We start from the raw sequence: 21,723 nt of genomic DNA, 5'->3' as shown, positions 1-21,723 counted from the left end.
GGAGGGAAATAAAAATGAGGTCTTAGATCTTTCCAGAGAATAATGAAATCTTCCCAGTGCCAGCCATGGCCAAGGAGGGTCCTGGAGGCTTATTTTCAGGGGTTCTGGAATTGTTTTTGCCCCATCTTTATCAGTAAGGGGGTAAACAATAAACTCCTTGGCTTGCTTATTCTAAAACACTTGCACTCATTTTTTTTTTCCCCTTTTGGTCTGAGGCAGTGGTTCTTAACCACCCTATAGACTTACCTGAGAAGCTTTTAAAATCTCTGGTGCTGAGGGTGCACCCCAGACCCAGGGCATGGGTCTCTGCCGTGGTACCTGGGCATCAGGAATTTTGCAAGATATTCACAGGCTAGCCATGAGCAGCCAGGGCTTAAAGCCACCAACCTCAGGTTTTTATTGATTTATTTTATTGGGGGTTGTGGCTCAGAGGAAGAGCACTCGCTTAGCATGCATAAGGCACTGGGTTCTATCCTTAGCACCACATAAAGTAAAATAAAGACATTGTGTTCACCATATTAAAAAATATATAAATAAATAAATATAAACACAACCTATTTATCCCCCGCTGGTGGGTTGAGTTTGGCAGGTCCTTCTTTGAAAGCAGTTGGGGAGAGAGTTTGAGGATGTTGGGCACCCATCAAATGCAAGAAACCCCCACTGGATGCTGGGAGGACCCAACAAGGAAAGCCACACTTCTGCAGAGTGCACTTGGCTCCCAGCACATCACCAGAGCAGGGGTCTGAACGTCCCTATGTCTAGCCAGCTCCCAGGGGATGCTGATGTTGCTGGTCCATGGACCACACAACTCTGACCTGGGGAATCAGAACTTTCTAAATAAAGTTTTATTGGAACACAGCCACACTTCTGTGGCTGCTTCTGCTATACAACGGCAAAATTGAGTGGTTGTGACAGAGACCATATGGCCTGCAAAGCCTAAAATATTGAGGATTTGGCTCTCTACAGGAACAGTTTGCCAACCCCTGCTCTAGAGGGTAGGCCCTGCACAGAAGCCCTAACTGCAGTTTATGCATTGACACATGTGCTGGGGGATTTTTTAAACCACTTTTTTGACTCTTTGTAGTTGTTCTGTGGCCCTATAAGCAGAGCAGAGTGTCCTGGTGGGTGTGTGGAGAATAAGTTCTGCTTGGGCCAAGACATGGTTCTCCTCACTTAGCCCTGGGGGTGGCAGCCCTTGGTGGCCCTGGCACCAGGCAGTCTCTTTGGGTGACTCAGTGTGTCCCACCCATGTTACTGTCTTCTCTGTGAGCTGAAGGTGGAAGGTTGGGAGCATATCGTCAAAACCCAAGGCACAGCCTGGACTGGGAATGGGTTCCGTTCCTGCCCAAGGACAAGGGATTTGGGGGAGGAGAGGCTGCAGGAGGCCGCGGAGGGAAGGCAGGAACTGGGCAAGGCCAAAGCCAAGGGAGGCAGGGGAGCGGAGGAGGCCAGGAAACGCCCAGGGGCTGAGCTTCAATATCCTGCATCCAGGCTCTCGGTGTCTCCTCCATTCCTTCCTGAGCCACCACTGTGCCTCTGAAAGTAGGTCACATCACTGTCTGCTCCAGCGACATGGAGGGAAATGTACACCAAGTAGGTCATCAGAGCTGCTGCTGCCTACTGAGCTGCCGCCAAGACCAACGGCTGCCGCATTCAAGTCACCCTGTAAAGACCCTTGGTGTGGCAGAGAATCCTTAACAGTCCCCACAGGAAAGGTCAGCCCTGCTCTCTGGGAACCGAGCAAGTAATCGAATTCCTGCAATGGTAGAGTTCCCTGCAGTCAGGGAGAAGTGTGCATAACCAGTGGCTTCCCAGTATCTGGGTTCAGTGAAAAAAAAAACAAGTCGGAGGCCGTTATTTCATTTGCCAAGGATACTTGGAACAGGACTTATAATTTCCTCTTACAGTTAAAACATAGTTCCACGTGGAAATTTTTTTTTTTTTTTGCGTGCAAGCCTCTTTTTAGAAATTTGTTCTATCTTCTACTGACTTCGTCTTCTTTCTTTCTTTCTTTCTTTTTCTTTTCTTTCTTTTTTTTTTTTGTTGTTGTTGTTTTGTTTTTTAGTTTTGTTTTGTTTTTCTGTACTGGGAATTGAACCCAGGAGCACTTAACCTCTGAGCCACATCCCCAGCCCTTTTTATATTTTATTTTATTTGAGACAGAGTCTTGCCAAGTTGGCCTAGGGCCTTGCTAAGTTGCTGAGGCTGTCGTTGAACTTGCAACCCCCTGCCTCAACCTCCCAAGCAGCTGGGATTACAGGCGTGTGCCACTGTGACCAGCAACTGGTTTCTTATCTTTCTTTCTACTTGGAAATTTCCACAGGACTTATAATTTCTTCTTCTTCTTGATTTTTATTTTTGTCTTTGAGGGGATGGGGAGCAGGGTCTCACTGTGTTGCCCAGGCCCGTCTTGAACTCCTGGGCTCAAGAGATCCTCCAGCTTCATCCTCCCTAGGGGCTGAGAATACAGGTACACACCACCACCCTGGCTTAGACCTTATGCTTTTTAATCTATGAGTTCCGTATGATTTTCAATTTTTCACAGCACACCTGCAGGGAGATCCATTATTTCCCCATGGTACTGTTCCTGTTGACGCTTTTCTTGACAGCGCCACTATTTGGAGTCTTACTTGGAAGGAAGGAGACAGCATAGCCAGTTACAGAGGCCCTGTGAGTTGATGATCTCCATGCCATGACAGCCTGTGAAGTGAGTGTCCACCGTGCGTGTGGCCAGCCCTGATCATAGCTTATTTGAAACTCATTCATCATTTGTTCAGGATCTCATTCCATTGACCAGCATTTGATGAGCATATTCTATATGAAGTCACTTTGCAAAGTCATAGACCAGAGTCCTATTGCCAGCTAAATGGGATCCCTCCCTTGACCTCTGGGTAGGTATTTGCTGTGGCCGGTGCTGGGTCTCATAACTCATATAAGCACTTCAGGGTAGTCTGACCATGAGTCTCACATGAAGAGGCCTTGTCATTAGAGAACTCTGAGTTGATACCTTTTCTGCGTTTCTAGAGACCCACTGTTTAATCTGATCCTCTTTTTCCTCTCTGTATAGGATGGATCTTAATAGTACCTACCTCTCAGAGCTGTTGTGAGGTTGAAATGGGTGAATACATGTGAAACTCTTAACTCAATGCCTGCCTCAGTAAATGATAATCACGGTTATTATCATATGATAGCTCACAACCTATGCAGACATCATTTAGCTCCTTCTATGGTAAGCAGACTTTCTGAACACCTTCCAGGAGAGTCAGATTGCTCACTCAATAGAGGGAGTGTTTTCATCAGGCAGGACTGGAGGGGAAGGAAGGAGTTTGCCGGCTAGCTTCCCTTCATTGTTGGCTGGCTCCTCCGCATGTGACCCAGCTCAAGGATGCCCAAGACCTGTCTTGCCATGTCTTTTTCTTTATCTTCTCACTGTCCTATAGCGGCCCAGGAGGTAGCTATTGAAAACAGCCAACAAGTGCAGCAAACAGGTTTGCCCGAGTGTCCAGATCGTTCCCCCTTTCACTTCTTCCCCAGCTGTCAATCTCCTCTGTCCACTGGAAGGAGTCTGTTGAGCATCTGTGACACCTAAGATGTGACTGGAGGTGAAGTAGGACCCTTAGGATCCCTGGAGTGCCCTTGCTTTTGCCTGAGTTGTGGTCCTGGTTGGGATTGACCTTTATCCCTAGCCCTCTGCACCAATAAAGAGCATAAATCCAGGGCAGAGGGCAGGGGGCCCCTGTATTCTAGAATTAATGGCCATAACCCAGTAGGGACCATTGAATGGGACCCTTGTTGGTGCCTAACTCCTGGTCCCATTTGGTCTGACCTCCCTCCTTGAATCCTGCTGCCCATTCATCTCTCCATTGCCTGCCTGGAACTATTGGCCGCCATTTCTTATGTGGCCACCATTTCTTATGTGGTCCCTTCAGAGGTATTCCCCTCGGCTGTGTGGACCTAGGGTACCCTTGGACTCTTCTCTTTGAGGGCTGGTCTAATTAAGCTTTTCCCCATTTGGGTGTAGCATATCTTTATTTCAGAACTGTCATGAATATTTCTGTTATCTCCTTGGTTTCCAACTAATCCTCACAATAAGAGGTACATATCAGCCTTTCCATTTTAAACAGAGGAAACTGAGGCTCAGCAAGGGGTCTAAGCAGCTCTGGTGCCCGGCCAGACCTGAGGCTGCTGTTCACCTAGGACTTGCTCCGCGGAAGTGAAGCATGTGACAAACTAGGAAGCTTGTGGAATTGAGCAGTGGGTGCTGGGCATCCATGGTGTCATTGCCGCAAGGCAGGCCTGAGAATGACCACCTTGGTCCTCAGAGACCTTATAGTCTGACTGAGGACTGGCTGGGGGAGCCAAGCCCTTGTTCTCTGTTTGCCTGGAGGAGAGCTAGATGTCACTAAGCACTAAGCCTCATGCCTAGAGGCTGATCAGGCCCTGCCTCCATCTCCAACTTCTTGCAAAGCAAGAGATCATAGTCCAGTTGAAGGCCGCACACTGTAGGCCCAGGGTCGTCTCTAAATGCTCTTGGTCCGCAGTGGGTAGAATGGGGATGGACCTACTCTGGCCCATCCAGGGCAGTCAGTCATCTTGACTTTCCATCCAATAAGCAGTTATGGAGGCCCACAGTATCTAAGGCACTGTACCAGATTCTGTAGGACCCACAAATGAAGGAAACATGGTCCTGAACTCCTGAAAATATAGATAGCTTAGCCGGGGAGGCAACTACCTAGGCTACCTGGACTATGGAACGGAGAGCTCAGGAGCTGGTCCAATGTGCTGTGTGACTACATGGGTCAGTTCTCATGAGAACTGGGGTCAGTCTTGCAGGGCACAGGCATTGTGTTAATGGCAAAGGATGGACAGAACTCAAGAAATGAACAGAGGTGGAAAGATGCCCCAGGTCAAGGGACCACCTGGAACAAGGAATATGTGTCCCAGGTGGGGTGGCAAGCACATGGGGACAGGAAGACATGGAGGTCCTTGGAGAGCTATAGCTGCCCATTCTCCAAGCTACTCCAAACCCCAGGGCAGTCCTGGCCAGGGCCCAGCACGCCTTCTGATGCACTTCCATAAATAGAAGTTGAAAGTGGCTCTGCAGGCCAGCAGGGGTGGGAGCAGTGATTGAAGCTTTTCCTCTAGCTGGGTCGCTCCTGAGACATGACATGTGCAGGGTACAGTGAGACCTAAAGAATCGCCTCCCCTAGGTAAGTCACACTCACCTCCCTGTTGGAAAGGCCTTGATACAGCCAGGAGTACTGATTGCACCCTTCAACCCTGGCCCTCAAGTTGGTTGCCCCAGGCCTGTTTCCCCCCAACTCCCACCCCCCACCCCCACAGCCTGGGATTGGCTCCCTCGGGCCCAGCGCATGCACTCTGACCTTCCTGGTCAAGCATGGGGCATGCCCAGACCCTAGAGTCGAGTGGTCATGCAGAGAAGCTCTCCCCTCCCAAAGGTCAACCCTGCAGAAAAAGGCCAGGGTCAAAAGAAGAAAGAAAGAGAGTAGCGGAGTCACCCTTGGAAGCCTTGTGGATGAAGGGATCGCCAAGGGCACACAGGGAAAATGGCCAGAGAAGCTACTTCTCTGCCTCTCAGACAGTGGGGTGGTTCAGCTGCAGGGCCTGCCCACCTGGAGCCTGTCACAGCCCAGCTGCAGGCTGAGTGGGGAAGGGCCCAGGAATTGGCATAGGACTCACTTTCATGTGGCCTGGGGTTGGGGGACAACTTCAGTGTCAGGAGCTCTTGGCAGCAGCAGGACCATGTGGTTATGGGTCAATGAGTGGCCACCTTTTGGTTACCAAACTAATTATATTAGTCAGTGGCCCAAGAAAGGTAGGATGGTGACAGGGATGGGAGAGTCAGTGAACAAATAACCAAAAAAAATGTCCTTCAAAAGCAAAGGCCAACCACAGCTGTGATGGAACGTCATCCACATGGAGAGAAGCTCTTGGGATGTGTGTGTGGATCCGACTTTCATACTAGGGAAGTCAGGGTTGCTGCTGACGTCTATGACTTAGGCCCACACAGGCAAAGAGTTTTGCCATGGGTTTGTAGCAAAATGAGAGAAATAGTGGATTTACATTTGCTTGGAGAATAGATTCAAGCGATAATGAGAACTTGTAGTCACAATGTCTCCTGAAACCCCCTTAATTGCCCACGAAGCTCGGCTTACTTGCTTTGCAGTACGTTCTTCATGCAGCATGTGCATATAAATGTATAATGCATGCTCTGATGAAGGGTTCAGAAGCCCTCGTGGGCTGTAGTTGGTATTTCTCTCCAGGTCTATGGAGGTGAATTTGAGGACATTAAGCAGGTTATGACAGAACAGAGGGCCTTCTGTAGGAGAGCGCTGTGTGTTCTTCACAGAGCTGAAGTGAATTCGTGGAAAGGATCGTCATTATTTCCTTTGTGAACTGATGGTGATGGTAGAATGTCCTTAGGCAGAGTAAATGTAACGACTCCCCAGTTTTTGGTTTTTCTAGCTTATGAAATTCAAAATCTTGAGAACTACTAATCTAGGCCAACTACTTTATTTAAACCAAAGAAACTAAACTTTTTGTGTATTGAAGGATAAACAGAAATAACCCGTGTAATTTTTTGTTCTCGGCCTTGTATCTTTCTGGACCGTTCAATCTAGTTATTCTGATGGGGCTCAGATGTTGCTTTTTGATTCTCCAGTCTAAAGCATTAACCCCTTCATATATATTTTTTTTTTCTTAGCACACTGTCTCTGCTGCAATTGTCCCTTTCTTTTTAGCTGTGTCCTATTGACTGTTGATTCTCCCCTCCCCCAAATGAAAGCCCTTCCTTATCCATGGCCCAAGTCACCATGTCATCCCCAGTTCCCAAAAGGGCTCCTGGCACCTTGTGGGCCTCAGCCAAAACGTGTTGCCTGATAAATGAAAGCAAGCTTGAGTCCCACTAAGGACTCAGGCAGAGTAAATGAAAGCCCGAGTTTCAGCCCCCTCCTCTCCCCAGCACCAATGCTGGGCCTGGTGCTGCAGGTCTGAGACCTAGAACCCAGTCAAGCTGAGAAGAGAGGCCTGGGCCCCATCTCTGCTTGTCTGTGTTGCCGCTCAGCTTCCGAAAGGCCTCGAGCCGCCTGGTGCCCGGTAGCCCAGCCTGGCCCGGCCCAGCCCAGCCCGGCGGCTCCCAGTCAGTGTATCACTTGGGCTTTCTCTCATATTGGAAGCAGTGCACTCTCTGAGGAAGCTGTCCCTGCCTGGGTCTTCTTCAGTTCAGAAGTGCTTCTAGGACAGCAGCTCGGGAGGCTGAGGCAGGAGGACCACGAGTTCAAATCCAGCCTCAGCAATGGCAAGGTGCTAAGCAACTCAGTGAGACCCTATCTCTAAATAAAATACAAAATAGAGCTGGGGATGTGGCTCAGTGGTCGAGTGCCCTGGAGTTCAATCTCCAGTATACACCCCCACCCCCCCCCCCCAAAAAAGAAGTGCTTCCAGGACTCTAGGTAAATTTCCCTCATCTGGGGAGTGGAGAGCATCTGTCTGCCCCAATTCCATTCCCTTATGACTGTCCCATGTCAGTGAGCCACAGGAACACCATCCTGAGGCCAAGTGGCCTGCCTCCAGAATGCCTCTGGACTCTTGGTCCTGGACTCATTCCTTGGACTAGACCATGGCCTCTTGGTCTCCTTGGGTCTTTGACAAAGTCAAAGCCACCCTTGCAGCACCCCCACACATGCAGACACCTCTCCCTACTGCCCTGGTTGCAAAGGGCAGATTGACAGTGGGAGTAGCACTTGACTGATTTTACATAGAAAGAAACTTCTAGCATTTACCAGTTGGTTCTTAGTCCCTGTCCATTGTACGAAAGTCCTCACCTGAATTTTCTGTTCGTTCAGAAATTAACAAGTAAATGTCTTTTGCATTTGACGTTGTCCAGAGGACTCTTCCTGATGTGGCAACCCACGGGGGACAGGAAGCAGCGAGTCCTGTTCGCCTCCTGTGACATCATGGATACGGTAGCAGCCGCCACGCCCATGCTCTATCGTGTTGAATTATTTAGGACATTTCGGGTTGCAAATGATAGAAACCCAACTCAAAATATTTTAAAGATAAAAGGAGAAAATGTTGACTCTTGAAATCAAAGGAAGGCTTCATAGTTGTGGGGAAGGAGGAAGGAAGGGCAGATATTCCATTCTGATTTTACGCCAGAAGAGAAGAGGGCTCATGAGGTACTCTTCAATGCCATCCTAGTGGGATCTAGTCCCCTCAAGGGTTTACTAGTCAGGAGTATTGGGGGTAGTTACAGTAAGAAACAAAACTTGAAGGGCAAAGGAAAGGGAGGTGTTTGCCTGGGAGTGTTTGTTAATCAGTTTTCTGTTAGGGTAACAAATGCTTGAGATAATCAGTCTGTGAAAAAGTTGATTTGGGCTCACCATTTTGGATGTTTGATCTGTGATTGGTTGGCGCCTTTGACTGGGCCTGTGGGAAGGTAGCACATGGCTGGAGGAGGAAGGGGGGAAGGCCATGCGCCCCACCACAGGGTGGAGAAGAGGAAGGGGCAGGGCCCCACTGTCCCCTTCAACCGTGCACCCTAAAAACCCTAAGATTTCCCACCAGGCCCCACCTCTGGAAGTTTCCACCACCTCCCAGTAGCACCAAGCTGGGGACCACACCTTCGACATGGGCCCTGGGGGATGGTCAAGGTCCAGACATAGCAGCTCCAAGGTCTTCTTCACAGTCCAGCAACCAGCTCCAGAACCACAGACCTGTGCACACACAGGCCTCCCACCCAGGAGCCTGCCCAGACAAACGTCCACGTGCCTTTTCCAGGGGTTGTGGACTCCTCTAGATCCTGTCCAGTTCCTAAGTCAAGGTCACGTTCTAGAACACCGTCCTGCTCCCTGTGGAGCTAGCAGGCCGTGCCTCCATGGGTGGGCCAAGGGTTGGGTTCAGGCTCCAGGGCACACGTGTGGAGAAAGTGGGTGACCGGGAGGCCGCAAAGGGCTCCGAGCAGCCTCTGGGTCTCTTCCCTGTCTGCTTTTATCTCTGTTTTCATACTGGGACTCCAGCTAAGGTATTGTTTTTTAAAGGGTCTCGGCTGATTAAAAATAAATAAATTGAAAGAAAAAGTAGAAAACCACGTACTTAAACATGGGCGAGCCTGCCCGCCCCTGCCCCTCCCTTCTGAAACAGGTCAGCTTCTCTGAATAACCATGCAGCCCGGAGATTCCAGGAATTTTAGAAACAGTACCTGTTTATTTCTGCCTGGACGTGACCCACACATCCTGCCCACGTGGACGGAGACCTTGTAGGATAACTTCTTAGAAGCTATGAAAAACATGACCCCCAGCAGGAGGAAGCCTCAGCTATTGAGTGGAGCTTATCTCGAGGAGCTGAGGCTGAGATTTTTATGGTCCTTTGAGTTGCCAAGTGCTGTGGTTCCTCTGTGTGGTTCGCCCCTCTGGGCGCCTCCTCAGGCTGGGGCTGGAGGTCGCGGGAGGCTGAGAAGCCCTGAGCTCAGGCTCTGGACGTGGCCCCAGGACCTGCCCTGGCTCCAGAGGCCTAGCAGCCTCTGGGCATGGCACAGCCTCTGGCTGATTCTTCTGGGCCTGGGGATTCATGAGGCCCTCCACTCTAGGCCATCTGGAATGTTCTAGAGAGAAGGAAGCCCTTAGTTTCCATGTATTTAAAATAAGCATTCTTGGGAGGGACAGGAACCTGGGGCTGGGGTCAATTTGCAAACTTATGAAGACCAGGATAGGGACTGTGAGAAGGCCGGGAGAGAGGGTCTCTATCCGGGCACAGTGGGGACAGACCAGTGGGTCAGCAGGGGAAAGGAGAGCCCCCGCTCAAGACCTCCCACCATGCCCGTGGCCTGGGCCTGGACCCTCCGTCTCCTTTTCCAGCCCCAGCTCTTCCTGCTTCATGATAAGGCCTGGGCCAAGTGCTGGTGGCCCAGGTCCTGTGCAGTCGGGGACTTTCTTGTATGTGTGGAATGCTTTTTTTTCTCTCTTCTTTTTAAAGACCTGGTGTGTGGGAAAGAGAAAGATAACAGGCCTATGAGAGAGTTAGGCTGGAGTTATTTCTACTGGACTCAGGTCCATGGTCAGTGGCCAGAGGTCAAAGATCATGGGAATACCAGGGAAATCTTCCTTGAAACTCAAGTGGACATTAGGTTTCGTGAAGCAGCAGACCATGGACTCCAGCTCTGTGGGACACTTCAAAGCCCCATGGGGACAGAAGGAGAGGGAATCAGGCACAGCCGCATCCAGGACACCCTGCCCATCACCCACCCATGGAATGGAGGGTGGAGTGACTTGGTGGCCTTTCTTTCTAGCATTTCTCTAGCTAGAGGGGGAGGCTAGGGTCCATAGGCCCCACCCCACCAACTCACTGACAAGACTCAGCCCCACCAGGGTAAGTTAAGCCCTCAAGGCCCTGCCTTGGAGTATGCTTTGGAGTGGCCCCAGCTGAGACCCAGGAGCTCCCTCTGTGGCTGCCACCGCCAGGCAGCACCATACCTGCCGATGCCTCATCAGAGCCCTGGTTCAGCAGAGCAGCTTGGACCAAAATGAGGCTCTTGTTTCCTTCTTCCCCATTTTCCTTTCTTTTTATCCAACAAATATTTAGTTATCACCTACTATGTGCCAGGAAGCCTCCTGGAGCTGGGTGCTGAAGCGTGGGGCTGGGTCAGCAGCATCTTCCACAGTGAGGGGTCCATTTTGATCCCCGCCTACTCTCTAGAGGCTCCGGTCCTTCTTCTTAGAAGCACTGTGAGGCTAGAGACCTGGGCAGCCGGGTAAGCTGTTGACTTGATGGGGGGCCAAAAGACTCCCCATCAGACTGCAAGTCCCTGGGAGCCTGGCACCCACCCCTGGAGCAGCCCCTGCAGGAGTGCCGCCTCGGGTCCTGCAGTAGTGCATGGGTGGGGCCGGCCGCTCCTGCTCACTGAGGACTGTCTGACTTGGGGCAGCCCCATGTGCCACACAGGGTCCCACAGGACCACCCAGGAGGAGTCAGCTGGGGATGTTGAGGGAGCAGATGGAGGTGGGGGAGGCGCCGGGCAGACCCAGGGCCAGGGACCTATGCTGGGGATTGCAGTCTAGGCTGTGGACAGGAGGGCAGGGGACACATGAGCTTCCTAGGGCTATCAGGGCAAGTGACCACAAATCCTGTGGCTTAAAGCCATGGGGGGGGTGCTGTGGTCTCACGGTTCTGAGGCTGGAGCCACCCATCCAGGTATCAGCAGCTCCCGGGACACTGCCTCCCCCCACGGTCCCTTGGCTCCAGCGGTCCTCGGTGCCCCTCGGCCGGCAGCTGCAGCGCTGCAGTACATGTCTCCGTCTCCCTTGGCCTTCTCCCTCTGCCGATTCTCTGTGTCCAGATTTCCTTCTTCTGAAAAGTTACTGGATGTTAGGCCCAACTTAATCCCTCCTCTCAACTTGATTCCCTCCGCAAAGACCCGATTCCCAAATAAGGTCACACTTACAGGTACCCGGGATTAGGACTCCAATAAATCTCCCGGGGACACAATTCTACCTAGTGCCCGGGGTGAAGAGGATGATGTATAAGGCCCCGAGCCAGGCGCAGCGGAGAGGAGTCCCAGCACTGGCCCCTGGGGTGCCAGGTGCCTCCCCTCTCGGGCAGGGCCAGGCACCCCCCACACGTGGCCGTGACTGCAGCGGGTTTTCAACTTGCAGCATCTGGAGCCCGTGTCGCCTGCCTTAGGGCTCAGCTCAGATGTCTCACCCTTGATGACATCTTCCCCGACCTTCCCCTAGAGAGAAGCCCTGGGCCCTTCGTCTGGGCTCTGCAGCCTCGTCTGTAAGCATGGCAGGCTTCAGCGCATGTGTTCCCTGGAGTCCCTCAGAACTAGGACCGGGTCTTACTCATCCTGGTCTTCTCCATCTGGCCCACAAGCACACAGTCGGCCCCCAGAGTTCAGTGAGGGAAGAACAACCAAGGGTGCTGGGCTGGGTGGGTGGATAGGTGGCCAGACAGGGAGGGCTTCCTGACCGCCCATCCCACCCCACCCCTACTTCTTCCATCCCCCTGCCCTGCCTGGGTTTGCTCCTTGGAAAACCTGGTGTCTCACCTCTGTCTCTCCCCAGCATCTGTGCTACCCATTTCCCCCAGTACCAGGTCCACAGTATTCATGGAGTGGGGAGATGAATGGAGAGGTCGTGCCTCTCAGGATGGATGGACAGGTGCCTTAGGTGGGTGGTGGGTGGAAGTCTGTGGCCGGCGGAGGTCTGACACTCCATGATGGTGGCAGCCACCAGCATCACTCCTGCTCTCTGCTAGGTGCATCTGCCTCCCTTGTTCTCTCCCCGCCCACACCTGTAGACCCAAGTTTTGTTCTCTATAGTTGTCACCTCAGGGAAAGACCCTAGCTGTCCCAGCCTGGGATCCTTAACCATCTGGGGCTGAAGCTCTGCAGCCAGAGCTCTGCTGGGCCTGCCCTTAATCCCTCGGAAATACCCACTGCGCCAGGTTGTGAGATTGCAGCCTCAGCCTGCCCCAGAACAGGCCGATTTTACATAACATGTTTTGCAACCTGTTCAGTAACGTGTTGCCCCTCGGCGCTGCCTGCACTGCCCTGTAGTGTGGAAGTATGTGTGTGTGCGCATGTGCACACACGCATGTGCATGTGTTTCATGAGTGCTGCACCAATAGGGCACGAGGAAGGAGCCTCCTCTTCATGTTCATGTAACCTGCTTAGCTCCCAGGCCCACTTGATTATAGAAAGAGGTCAGAGGTCAGACAGAGGATCTGCAGGCAGGTCTCAGGGCCCGAGGAAAATGCGCACAGGTAGGGAAGCTGGGGGGGATCTCTGGTCTAAAGCCAGAACCCCGCTGTCCCTGGCCAGGCCATCAGGAGCTCCTTTCCCATTCCTGTTCCTGTCGTTGGTGCCCTTGTCTAGGACAGGCCACTCTGGCCGGCCCTGTCTTACTGGTCACGTTTTAGGGCAGCTGTTTCCTTGAGATTAAGGGAGTGAGGGGCGCTTCTCATCCTGCCTGGATGATCTCCCCTGAGTCCTGGGGAAGCGTCAGGATCCGTGCTGCGGTGTGTCCAGCTCCCCATGGCTGCCCTCGGTGTGTGGGGCGGAGCCAAGATGTGGGTCAGAGCCCAGGACTCTGAGGCCCTGCTGAGGAGGCTGGCACCTCCAGGCCCCTGTTATGCCAAGTGCCGAGGGCAGCTCCGTCTGTCCAGCCTCAGAGCTGAGATCTCAGTCTGCCGCCAGCTCGGGAGGGAGCCTCTGCTTCCTGTCCATTGTCTACTTGGGGCACACCCTGTGTGTTCCTGAAGTGACCTGGAGAGGCTGTGAGGGAAGGAGGGAGGGAGGGAGGGAAGGGTCCGGCTGGAGCTTGCTCAGGGTGGGAGAGGGGAAGTGAGAGGGGAAGATTTGGTGTTTTTCCTTGTTTGTATTTTGTATTAAAGAAAACAAACAATATCCTTTGAGAAAACCATTAAACAAAGCACATCCTAAGTCCCCAGAGCCCTATTGTGGCAGCCTGGAGTTGGGAATTCATTCATGCCTTTTTGGCTAGATTGTTGGAGGCAAGAGACAGAGGCTGGGTCGGGAAGGGCCGTCACTGAAATATAGTTTGAAACGTCTTTCCCTCCCTGGTCTCAGTAGGTGACTGAGCCAAGTGGCCGTAATGCCACAGTCCCTGTGCCCACAGTCCCTGACCAGTTGTCTCCCATTACCCTTCTGGAGAGCTCTCCTAGACTGGCCAGTCCCAACACAGTCAGGGCTGCCAGTGCCCCCCATCTCTCGCCTTGGTGGGGGCTGAGCCCTGTGAAGACAGACTAGTGGGACCTTCTCCATGGAGCCCCAATCCAGAGGTCTGTGTCCTCCCCAGGGGGTCAGGGCTGCAGCCACAGAACTGCCATCTCTCGTTCTCCGCACGACCTCCCCCTGGGCTTTGGTCAAAGGGATACCCACTGACCACCCTCCAGCAGACCGGCCTCTGGCTTTCCATTGCTGAGTGTGCCCAAGTGGTAGATTCCATGTCGGGGCCTGTTCTCAGGTCTCCCCTGCCCACGTCAGACGGCCCTCCAAGACCCCCAGGCCAGGTATCCCTGTTCCGTCCTGGGATGCTCACAGTGGGGTGGCGGTGCTGTCATGTCCCTGCTGGGGCACATTTCCCATTGCAGGTGGAGGTGGCGGGAAGGTGGTGAGAACAGAACTGGCCATCATCCCAGATTTTGCAAGTACTTCTGCCCAGGCCTGGTATTTGGCAGAATCAACCCTGCATTATAAGTCGATCTTCCCAACCTTGATGTCAATGTAAATAGTTGGCATGAGGGCATTTTACAAAAAAAAAAAAAAAAAAAAGTCCTTAGAATCTTCCCCAGTCCCTCCTTCAAAGTTTAAAAAAGCATTTAACTATTTGCATGTTTTCTCTAAATATTTCCCAGGCAATATCAGGAGAGGATTTGGGGTAAAATCGCACAGGGTAGTCTGGCCTAGGATTAGGAGAGGCTCTTCCCCTGCTTGAAGCTCAGGGTGAACAGACTTTAGCTCCTGGTCCTCTCAGCAGTCCCAAGTAGAAAGAAGTATCATTTCCATTTTGTTAGAAATTGGGAGATTGGAGAAGGATCTTGTCCCATCCTACAGCCAGTGACAGCATCCCTGGTCTAAGGGGACACAAAAACAGACCTCTGGATTGGGGTGTCACCAGGAGGGTCCCACCGGCCTGCCTTCCAGTGCTCAGTTCCCAACCAAGGAAGGGAACTGGCTCCACGGCCCGGCCCGCTCTCTGCAAGACTGAACAGCTCCCTCAGCGCTCTGGACCCGGCATCCTTGCCTGCGTTTGTGGGTTTGGATAGGATGAATTCTAAGGTTCCCTGGGTCCCCGCTGTTCCTTGAGTCTGCAATTCTAGCCTCCTCACCTGGTGGGGAATTCATCAAATTCTAGCGTTTTCCATTCTCTGTCGGATTTGGTGGTCACAGTTAGCTGCTCCTGCCCTCCTGTCCTGGAAACTTGTATGGTCAGTTCTCTGCTCTCCTGCAGAAGTTACTCACAATCCCTCTTTCCCCGTGTCACAGGGCTACCACCCGATGCCCCATGAAGTGGAGATCGCACACACCAAGAAGCTGTTCCGGAGGAGGAGAAACGATCGAAGGTAGGAGAGACCGAAGTGAGCACTGGGTCTTCTTTTCCTGTGTGGGTGGCTGTGCCTTCTTCAACCCTGGTCCGTGTTGTGCTTTTGCTCTCATCGATTGACACCTCTGAGATGAGGTTGGTAGGTTGGCGGCACGATGCGCTTGGTTGCCAGTCGGAGATTCCCACACTGCACTGGTGGCCCAGAGACAGGACCCCTATAGGAGTCCGGCAAAGCACAAACCTGCTGGCTGCGTGTTTTGAGAGATGGCCTCCAGGAGGCTCCCGGAGCTCACAAGTCCAAGGATATCTGTTTTTCCTTCTCCCTGACATGGGGAGTTGTCCCTGGGATTGCCGGCTGGCTGTCACAGGCAACACAGATCAGCAATAGACAGTGCTGCTGCTCCCAAACAGTGAGCCAGTGAGCAGTGAGCCAGGCTCTCCCGTGGTGCTCAGAATCCTGGGTGACCATCGGGGAACAGGAAAGGACTGATGAGTTGGTTTGGGTAAGAACAAGCAACGGAGACTGGCCGTCTGGGGAATGCAAGCGTTTGTTTGCTACAAGGCTTTCTTACTGGGAAAAGTCTTCATGCTATAGTTTAAGTGAAAAAAAGAAAAAATTCCAGGTGCAGAACAGTATTTATTGCGTGTGGCCATTTGTGCAAAAGGGGGAGTCGGAGTATATTTTTTGCTTGAATGTGCATAAATTATTTCTGGATGGAAATCCAAAAAAAGAAAGAACAAAAAGGCGTATGCCTGAGGAATGCAAATGATGTGTTCCCTATAGGGAATTTATTCTTACAAGAAGGTGATGTCTTGTGATCTACCTTTTGTGAACAGAGAATGTTCTCGGAGAGATGAGGAATAGCCAGCTGACATCCCCTGATCAGAAAATGAGGAGTGCCTGCCCTCATGCTGCGTGGCCACCTCCTGGAGATGGAGGGCTGTGGCTGACCAGCGTCTCCAACCCTCCCCTCGGCCTGCAGGCCCTGATCACGGGGTATGAGGTGGTGGCCACAACTCTCAGGGTGGGAGGAGGACACAGTACCCAGAGGGCTTGTCCTCCAATAGCAGATTTAGTGAGTTTGAAAACATTCACAGAAGACAGTAAATGTCCAACTAGCTGGGAGGCAGGCCGCCCTGGCTTACAAGTCGGAACCACCAGGCACTTTATGTGGAACCACCAGGCATCAAAAGGGAAACTTGAGCCGGGAGAGTTGGACCGAGCCCGGCCCCTGCTGCGGCCAGAGTACAGCTAATTGCATTGTGTGAGCTGCCACGGCTGGGCAGAGCCGCACAGGCCACGTCCTGGCTTCTGGGTTCCCAGCAGAGTTAAAAAAACAGAGAGTACCCCTAAAGGAAGAATGGGGTTCCCAAGGGCTTGGGCACGCCAGGGGGAACAGAATGTGTGTCTCAAAGGCATGGAGAGTCCCTAAGCTTCCGAATTAAACGGCTTCTCCTGGCCCAGGCCGTCGCATCCAGGTCAGCCCACATGTCCCTTTCTGGGCCAGGTCGCCTTGCTCCACAGGAGTCCCCTGGACAGGGGCAGGCCTCCGGAAGGCAGCAGCATGACCCAGGAATGTAGGAAGAGCAACATGCACGACACACCAGGACTGGGGAGCTGGGCTGCGCTCATAGTAGCCAGTGCCCGGGGTAGGTCAGCTCACCTCGCAGAGGATGTGGGCTGGGCCAGCATCCAGAGCGAGGCAATAAAGATGATTAAAGGGACGGAAAGTATGTCCTGGAGGAGAGCTGGAAGGCTGGGGCCAGGGAAGAGGAAAGAACATCCACACTGCGAAACTCATGAAAGATTTACACACAGGGAAAGGGTGGCTGCCTCGTGGCTCCCCGGGACACAAACTAGAGGAAGTCAGCTGAGTCAAAAGGAGAGAGTTTTCGGGTGGACCAATGACAGACTCAAGGATCGAACGTCTCCACCATCGGGGTCAGACTGCCATTCAGGGTAGCAGATGCTCACCGAGTCAAAGCTGGTCAGGGCGCCCCACCCTCCTTCCCGTGCTGGAGCACAGTACAGCCCATCACCACCGCCTGAGTCATCCTGGAGTCCCCAGGAGATGGGGACTTCCAGGAGAGGGACAGGCAGCCATGGGGTTTAAGGATCTCATTGTCTAAAAGCAGGAGGGCCCTGAATCCTTATCAGGCCAATTCCAACCCTCCTGGTCGATCATCCTCCTGAGTGGCCTTGCTAAGCGCTGAACCTTTAAGTTTGACCTTGATGGTTAGCACTTCTGTCCAGCAGGTCAGCCTACTTTGGGGCTTAAACCACAACGAGAAGGGCTTGCATTCCATGAGTACACCACACAGCAAAGGGGGAAGAGGTGACCAACATCAGGTTTGGTGTCAGAGGGACACAGCCAGCATCTGTATCATGCCTGTGATCTCACCCCTGGTTCATGGAGGGAGGTAGCCATCTCTGGCTCTCCTTGGTTTGCCTACAAGAGCCCATGGCCTTGGCTTCCTGCAAAGTGACTTGAGTCTGGATCTGAGAGCTGTAGGCTCTGTGTAGCATGGGCACATAGCTGCAGATAGGATTGTGTGATGCCCCCAAACCATCTTCAAGGAAGTCTGCACCATGTCCCAGTCCCAGCTGGCTCTTGGGGTGTTTCTGTGCACCCTGACTGCCTTAATTTCCCACTTGTCTCAATCAGAGGCTGTTAGAAAGCTGCATAATGTCACACTGGTGGCTCACGCCCCAGAATTAGAAGCTGGATGTGAATCCCACCCGCTTCGCTTACCAGCTCTGGGATATTGGCAAATTGCTTCATATCTAGAAAGCTCGATTGCCTCTTCCATAAAGTGCATCCACTAGTTGGGAGACTTGAAGGAGCTTGATCTTGTAAAGCCCTTTGGAATGGCCAGCCCACTCTCAGGTCAGAGGGAGGTCCAGGTGGCCAGCAAGCCTTGCCAGGCATTGTGCATAGGAGATGCTGCTCACCCACTACCCAGAGGGGGCCAGGTTTGCTTGTGAACCCAGGAAGCCTTGCCTGGTACCCCTTCCAGGGTCAGGGCACCAGGTCAGTTGTGTGCCCTCTCCTGGAACAACTTTGAAAGCTCGGTCTCCACAGTCCTGACCTCCCCAAGCCCAGCTGGCGGGCCAGGAGAGCCCCTCCACGGTAGCCGTCCCCAGATTCTGCTCCCCATTTCCACGGGCTGCTTCAGGGGGCTCTGTGATAAAAATTGAGTTGTGGGTGGCTCCCCACCCCACACCCATTTTGCAGGGAAAAAAAAAATTAAGGTCTTGGACAGTTCAAAGGTTTTCTCCTTAAAATGTTCTTGAATTTGGACAACTGATAACAACTTGTTTATTTTGGGAAGCTTGTAAAAGACAGCAGATTTCAGGCCAGTCCTGCATTTTATCATCTAGACCCAATGAATGAGTTCTCAGTGCATTCCCCAGAGAGCAGCGGGGCTTCAGGTGCTCTGTCCTCCAAAGAGGTGAGACCCGCAACTTGGAAGAGAGTGTACCGAGGTTTATCTGCCTCCTCCCAGAGCTCTCTGCCCCCAGAGTGCAGAGCAGAGGAGCACATTCACTAGAAGGCTGAAGTCTAGGCCCTTGGCCTCTGTTGACCTTGAGTGGTGTCCTCTGGGGAGGGGACAGAGGATTTTCTCAGCCCCTCCCCTAAGGCCCACCCCTAGCTCCATTTTAATTGCTAAACAGACTCAGGAGATGCCTTGGTCTAGGTTCCCTGGGAAACAGATTCCGGGATGGAGATTAGCTTTTTAAGGAATGCCCTGGAATCCGTCTGTGGAGAAGAAAGGGGGAGGGGAGGGGTGCAGGATTGGGCAGAAGTTGACCTGCATTGAGGACTTCCTGGGAGTTGACCCAAGATGAAGTGACAGAGCACACCTTTACACCTTGTGTCCCTGGGTCATCAGATGGGGACTGCCAGGGGGAAAGGAGGTGTGACCTCAGACTGAGCAGCTGTCTTCACCCAGGGCGGTTTCTGTAGAGGGTCGCAGGGCAGGCATACTTTCTTCCTGAGGGGGCCGTGGGCGCCATCACAGCCAGCCCCACAGTGAACCGCTACTGAACTCACCAGCTTGGATTGATGGGGCTGTCCTCGGTGTTAGGTGCAGTGTTCCCAAGAGCATCAGAGTACAAAGTGTGGTCCCTGCCCTCAAGGACCAGAGGTGGAACTTGTACAATGGCACACTTGTTCCACAATCAGCCAGAATGTGGTGCTTGCCTGTGGAGCGTCTCGTGCTAATACAGAGGTGGCTCAGGAAAGGAGCCATCGTGGGGGTGGTTCTGGAAGGCTTCCTGGAAGAGGTGGTGATTGAACCACTGGTGAAACTGGAGGAGGATTTGGAAGGGAGATGGGACAGCGAGGGACCACAGGAGTGTGAATTACACAGCTAGGTAGGCACGGGGCCAGGGATCCCCACCCCTCCCAGAAGTGAGACAGACAGGCGGGACTCAGTACCTCCACAGAGCTAAATAGGAGGGAGCGGTCAGAACACGCTGGCTCTGACAGTCCCCTGGCCAGGCTGATAGGAGTCTCAGTAAACCCTGCAGCTCCAAAGCCCAGCTCTTAGCAATTACCGTAAGGCAGCTAATGGAGACATTAGCGGTCCGTTGCAGATGCCCACCAGTGTGACCAGGGAGACAGGAGAGCTGTTTTCCAAATTAATTTGCTTCATTAAATGAGGTCTCAGAATGGTTAATTTAGTCCATGGCCAATCAGATGGAAGGGAAGAAGAAAAGAAGACCTTAGCCGTCCCCTCCAGTGTCAATGGCTACACTGGGCAAGAAGCAGGGGAGAGGAGTGCAGAGCTGGGCCACCTTCTGTCTACCATTGACTGTGGCTAGAGCTTAGTGTCCTCTCATTGTAGAACCACTGAAGAATTGTGTCCCTCCCTCTCTTCCTTTGCCAACACGTACTAGAACTCCTAAGTGTCAATCTTCAGATTTGATTTTGCAAAGTCTTTGTGGTGGCATTTACGACACTGATCAAAACAGATAGGATGCTGGAATTAGTGGGGATGGGTATGCAACTTTGCAAATGGACTTGAAGATTTTAAATTCTATGCCTTAAGGAATGGAATCCTGTGGCACATGAATTACCTCTCGATTTTTAAACTTCTAGGTACGGAACACATCACAGGACAGAGTGATGGAAAAGCCCCTTGAAATGCCCCTTAAATTTTGGTGTCTACAGGGTCCCCTTAATGTAATCATTTCCAAAAATGGTTGCAGATTTGCCTGGCCATGATTTGGTATGAACCTGTGCTAGCGATTAGGGATCTTTTTTCTTCCAAACCATCTATTTGGAAGTCTCTTTGGGAGGGATAACTGTTTTTCTGCAATTTTTGACAATTGAAACTATATATACATATCGCCAGTCTTTACAGAGAAATCACAAGAGAGATTATGGGGATGGGCTCGAGGGATGATGGGGGCCAAGGCATCCCATAGTCCAGCGGGTACTCTGGCAGCCCTGTGGGAGAGCCACGGTGTAATTCAGGATGAGTTCAAAGGCTAAGAATCAGAGCTCCCATGTCTGAGGACAGGAGAGTATGGATGTCCCACTCAGGAAGAGAGGGTGACGTCACCCTTCCTCTGCCCTTTTGTTCCTTTCAAGTCCTCAGACGGTGTCCATCCACATCGGTGACGGTAGGTCTTCTGTCCTGAGTCCGCTGATTCCAATGGGAATCTCTCTAAGAAACGCCCGCATGGGTGTTCCCACAAATGACGTCTCCCCAGCCATCTCTGCACCCCTTACCCCAGTCCAGTTGTCATCTAAAACTCATCTTGTCTATCCTCCAGGATTCCTCAGACAGGCTCAGGGGCCATTTATGACCTCGTACGAGGAGTTCTGTTGTCATGACCAGTGTTGCCCCGTCCCTCAGGCGAGAAGGTGAGGACTCGAGCCCCATGGCTGTCCCGTGACCTTCTCGTCGGCCCCTACATCCTAAAGATGTGCCGCTGGTCGGCCGTCCTGGGCCGGTACTTGCTCCCTCGTGGAGGGCAGCCCTGGTGTTGGGCAGATCTGCTTCTCCTGCCAACCCCTTAATTCTACGCCACCCACCTCCTCAGCAGCCTCAGCCTCCCTCTGCCTTCTCACTCTAAATACAGAGAGGTCATTTAGAGTGGTCATTCATGTGTTGGAGCCTCGTGTCGCTGCTGTGACAGCTCTGCCCGGCTCTGGTGGACGTCCCTGCCTTCCCACAACCATCCTCCTTTTCACATCTGGCCTCATGGTGAGAGCCCTGGGGGATAGGCAGTGCCTCCTGAAATCTCTCTCTCCAAGTCACATCTGCCACCTGTGCTGCCCCTGTCCTTCACACCATCAGTCACCATCAGCGTCCTTTATCCTCCAGAGGTGACTGAGTCCCCCATCCTGTTGTTCTATTCAAGTCCTCAGCAGATGTGATGATGTCTCCCCACATGGGTTGGAGGGTCTTCCGCCCAGAAGCTGATCAGGAATCACCCAGCCAGAGTCCTGCGCCTGTCCCCTGGCTCATTCACAGGAGCCCTCTCTACTCGTGAACCCTCTACTCGCGGACTCCATACCTCAAATGCGCCTGCTTGCTAATACGCGTGCGTCATGCCAAGGCCAGTCCCCACGCACAGAGGGGTGACAGTTTGAGTGGTGCCGCAGGCAGGGTCCCAGCTGAGGTC

The 21,723-nt window shown here is 52.6% G+C and overlaps 1 protein-coding gene across 3 annotated transcripts in view; it reads left to right on the top strand.

The window, feature by feature from the left end:
* Positions 1–21,723, top strand: part of Ctif (cap binding complex dependent translation initiation factor) — a 262,414-nt gene that overhangs the window by 113,644 nt on the left and 127,047 nt on the right. For all 3 annotated transcript variants that reach the window (XM_026393788.2, XM_026393787.2, XM_077792243.1), the window contains one exon: positions 15,026–15,102. In XM_026393788.2, the coding sequence (XP_026249573.1) occupies positions 15,026–15,102 (77 nt within the window). The remainder of the gene's footprint in view (positions 1–15,025; positions 15,103–21,723) is intronic.

This window comes from Urocitellus parryii, chromosome 13 (assembly GCF_045843805.1).
Source record: "Urocitellus parryii isolate mUroPar1 chromosome 13, mUroPar1.hap1, whole genome shotgun sequence".
Classification (NCBI taxonomy): Eukaryota; Metazoa; Chordata; class Mammalia; order Rodentia; family Sciuridae; genus Urocitellus; species Urocitellus parryii.
Note: the sequence above shows the minus strand (reverse complement) of the source record. Positions and strands in the feature narration are given on the sequence as shown.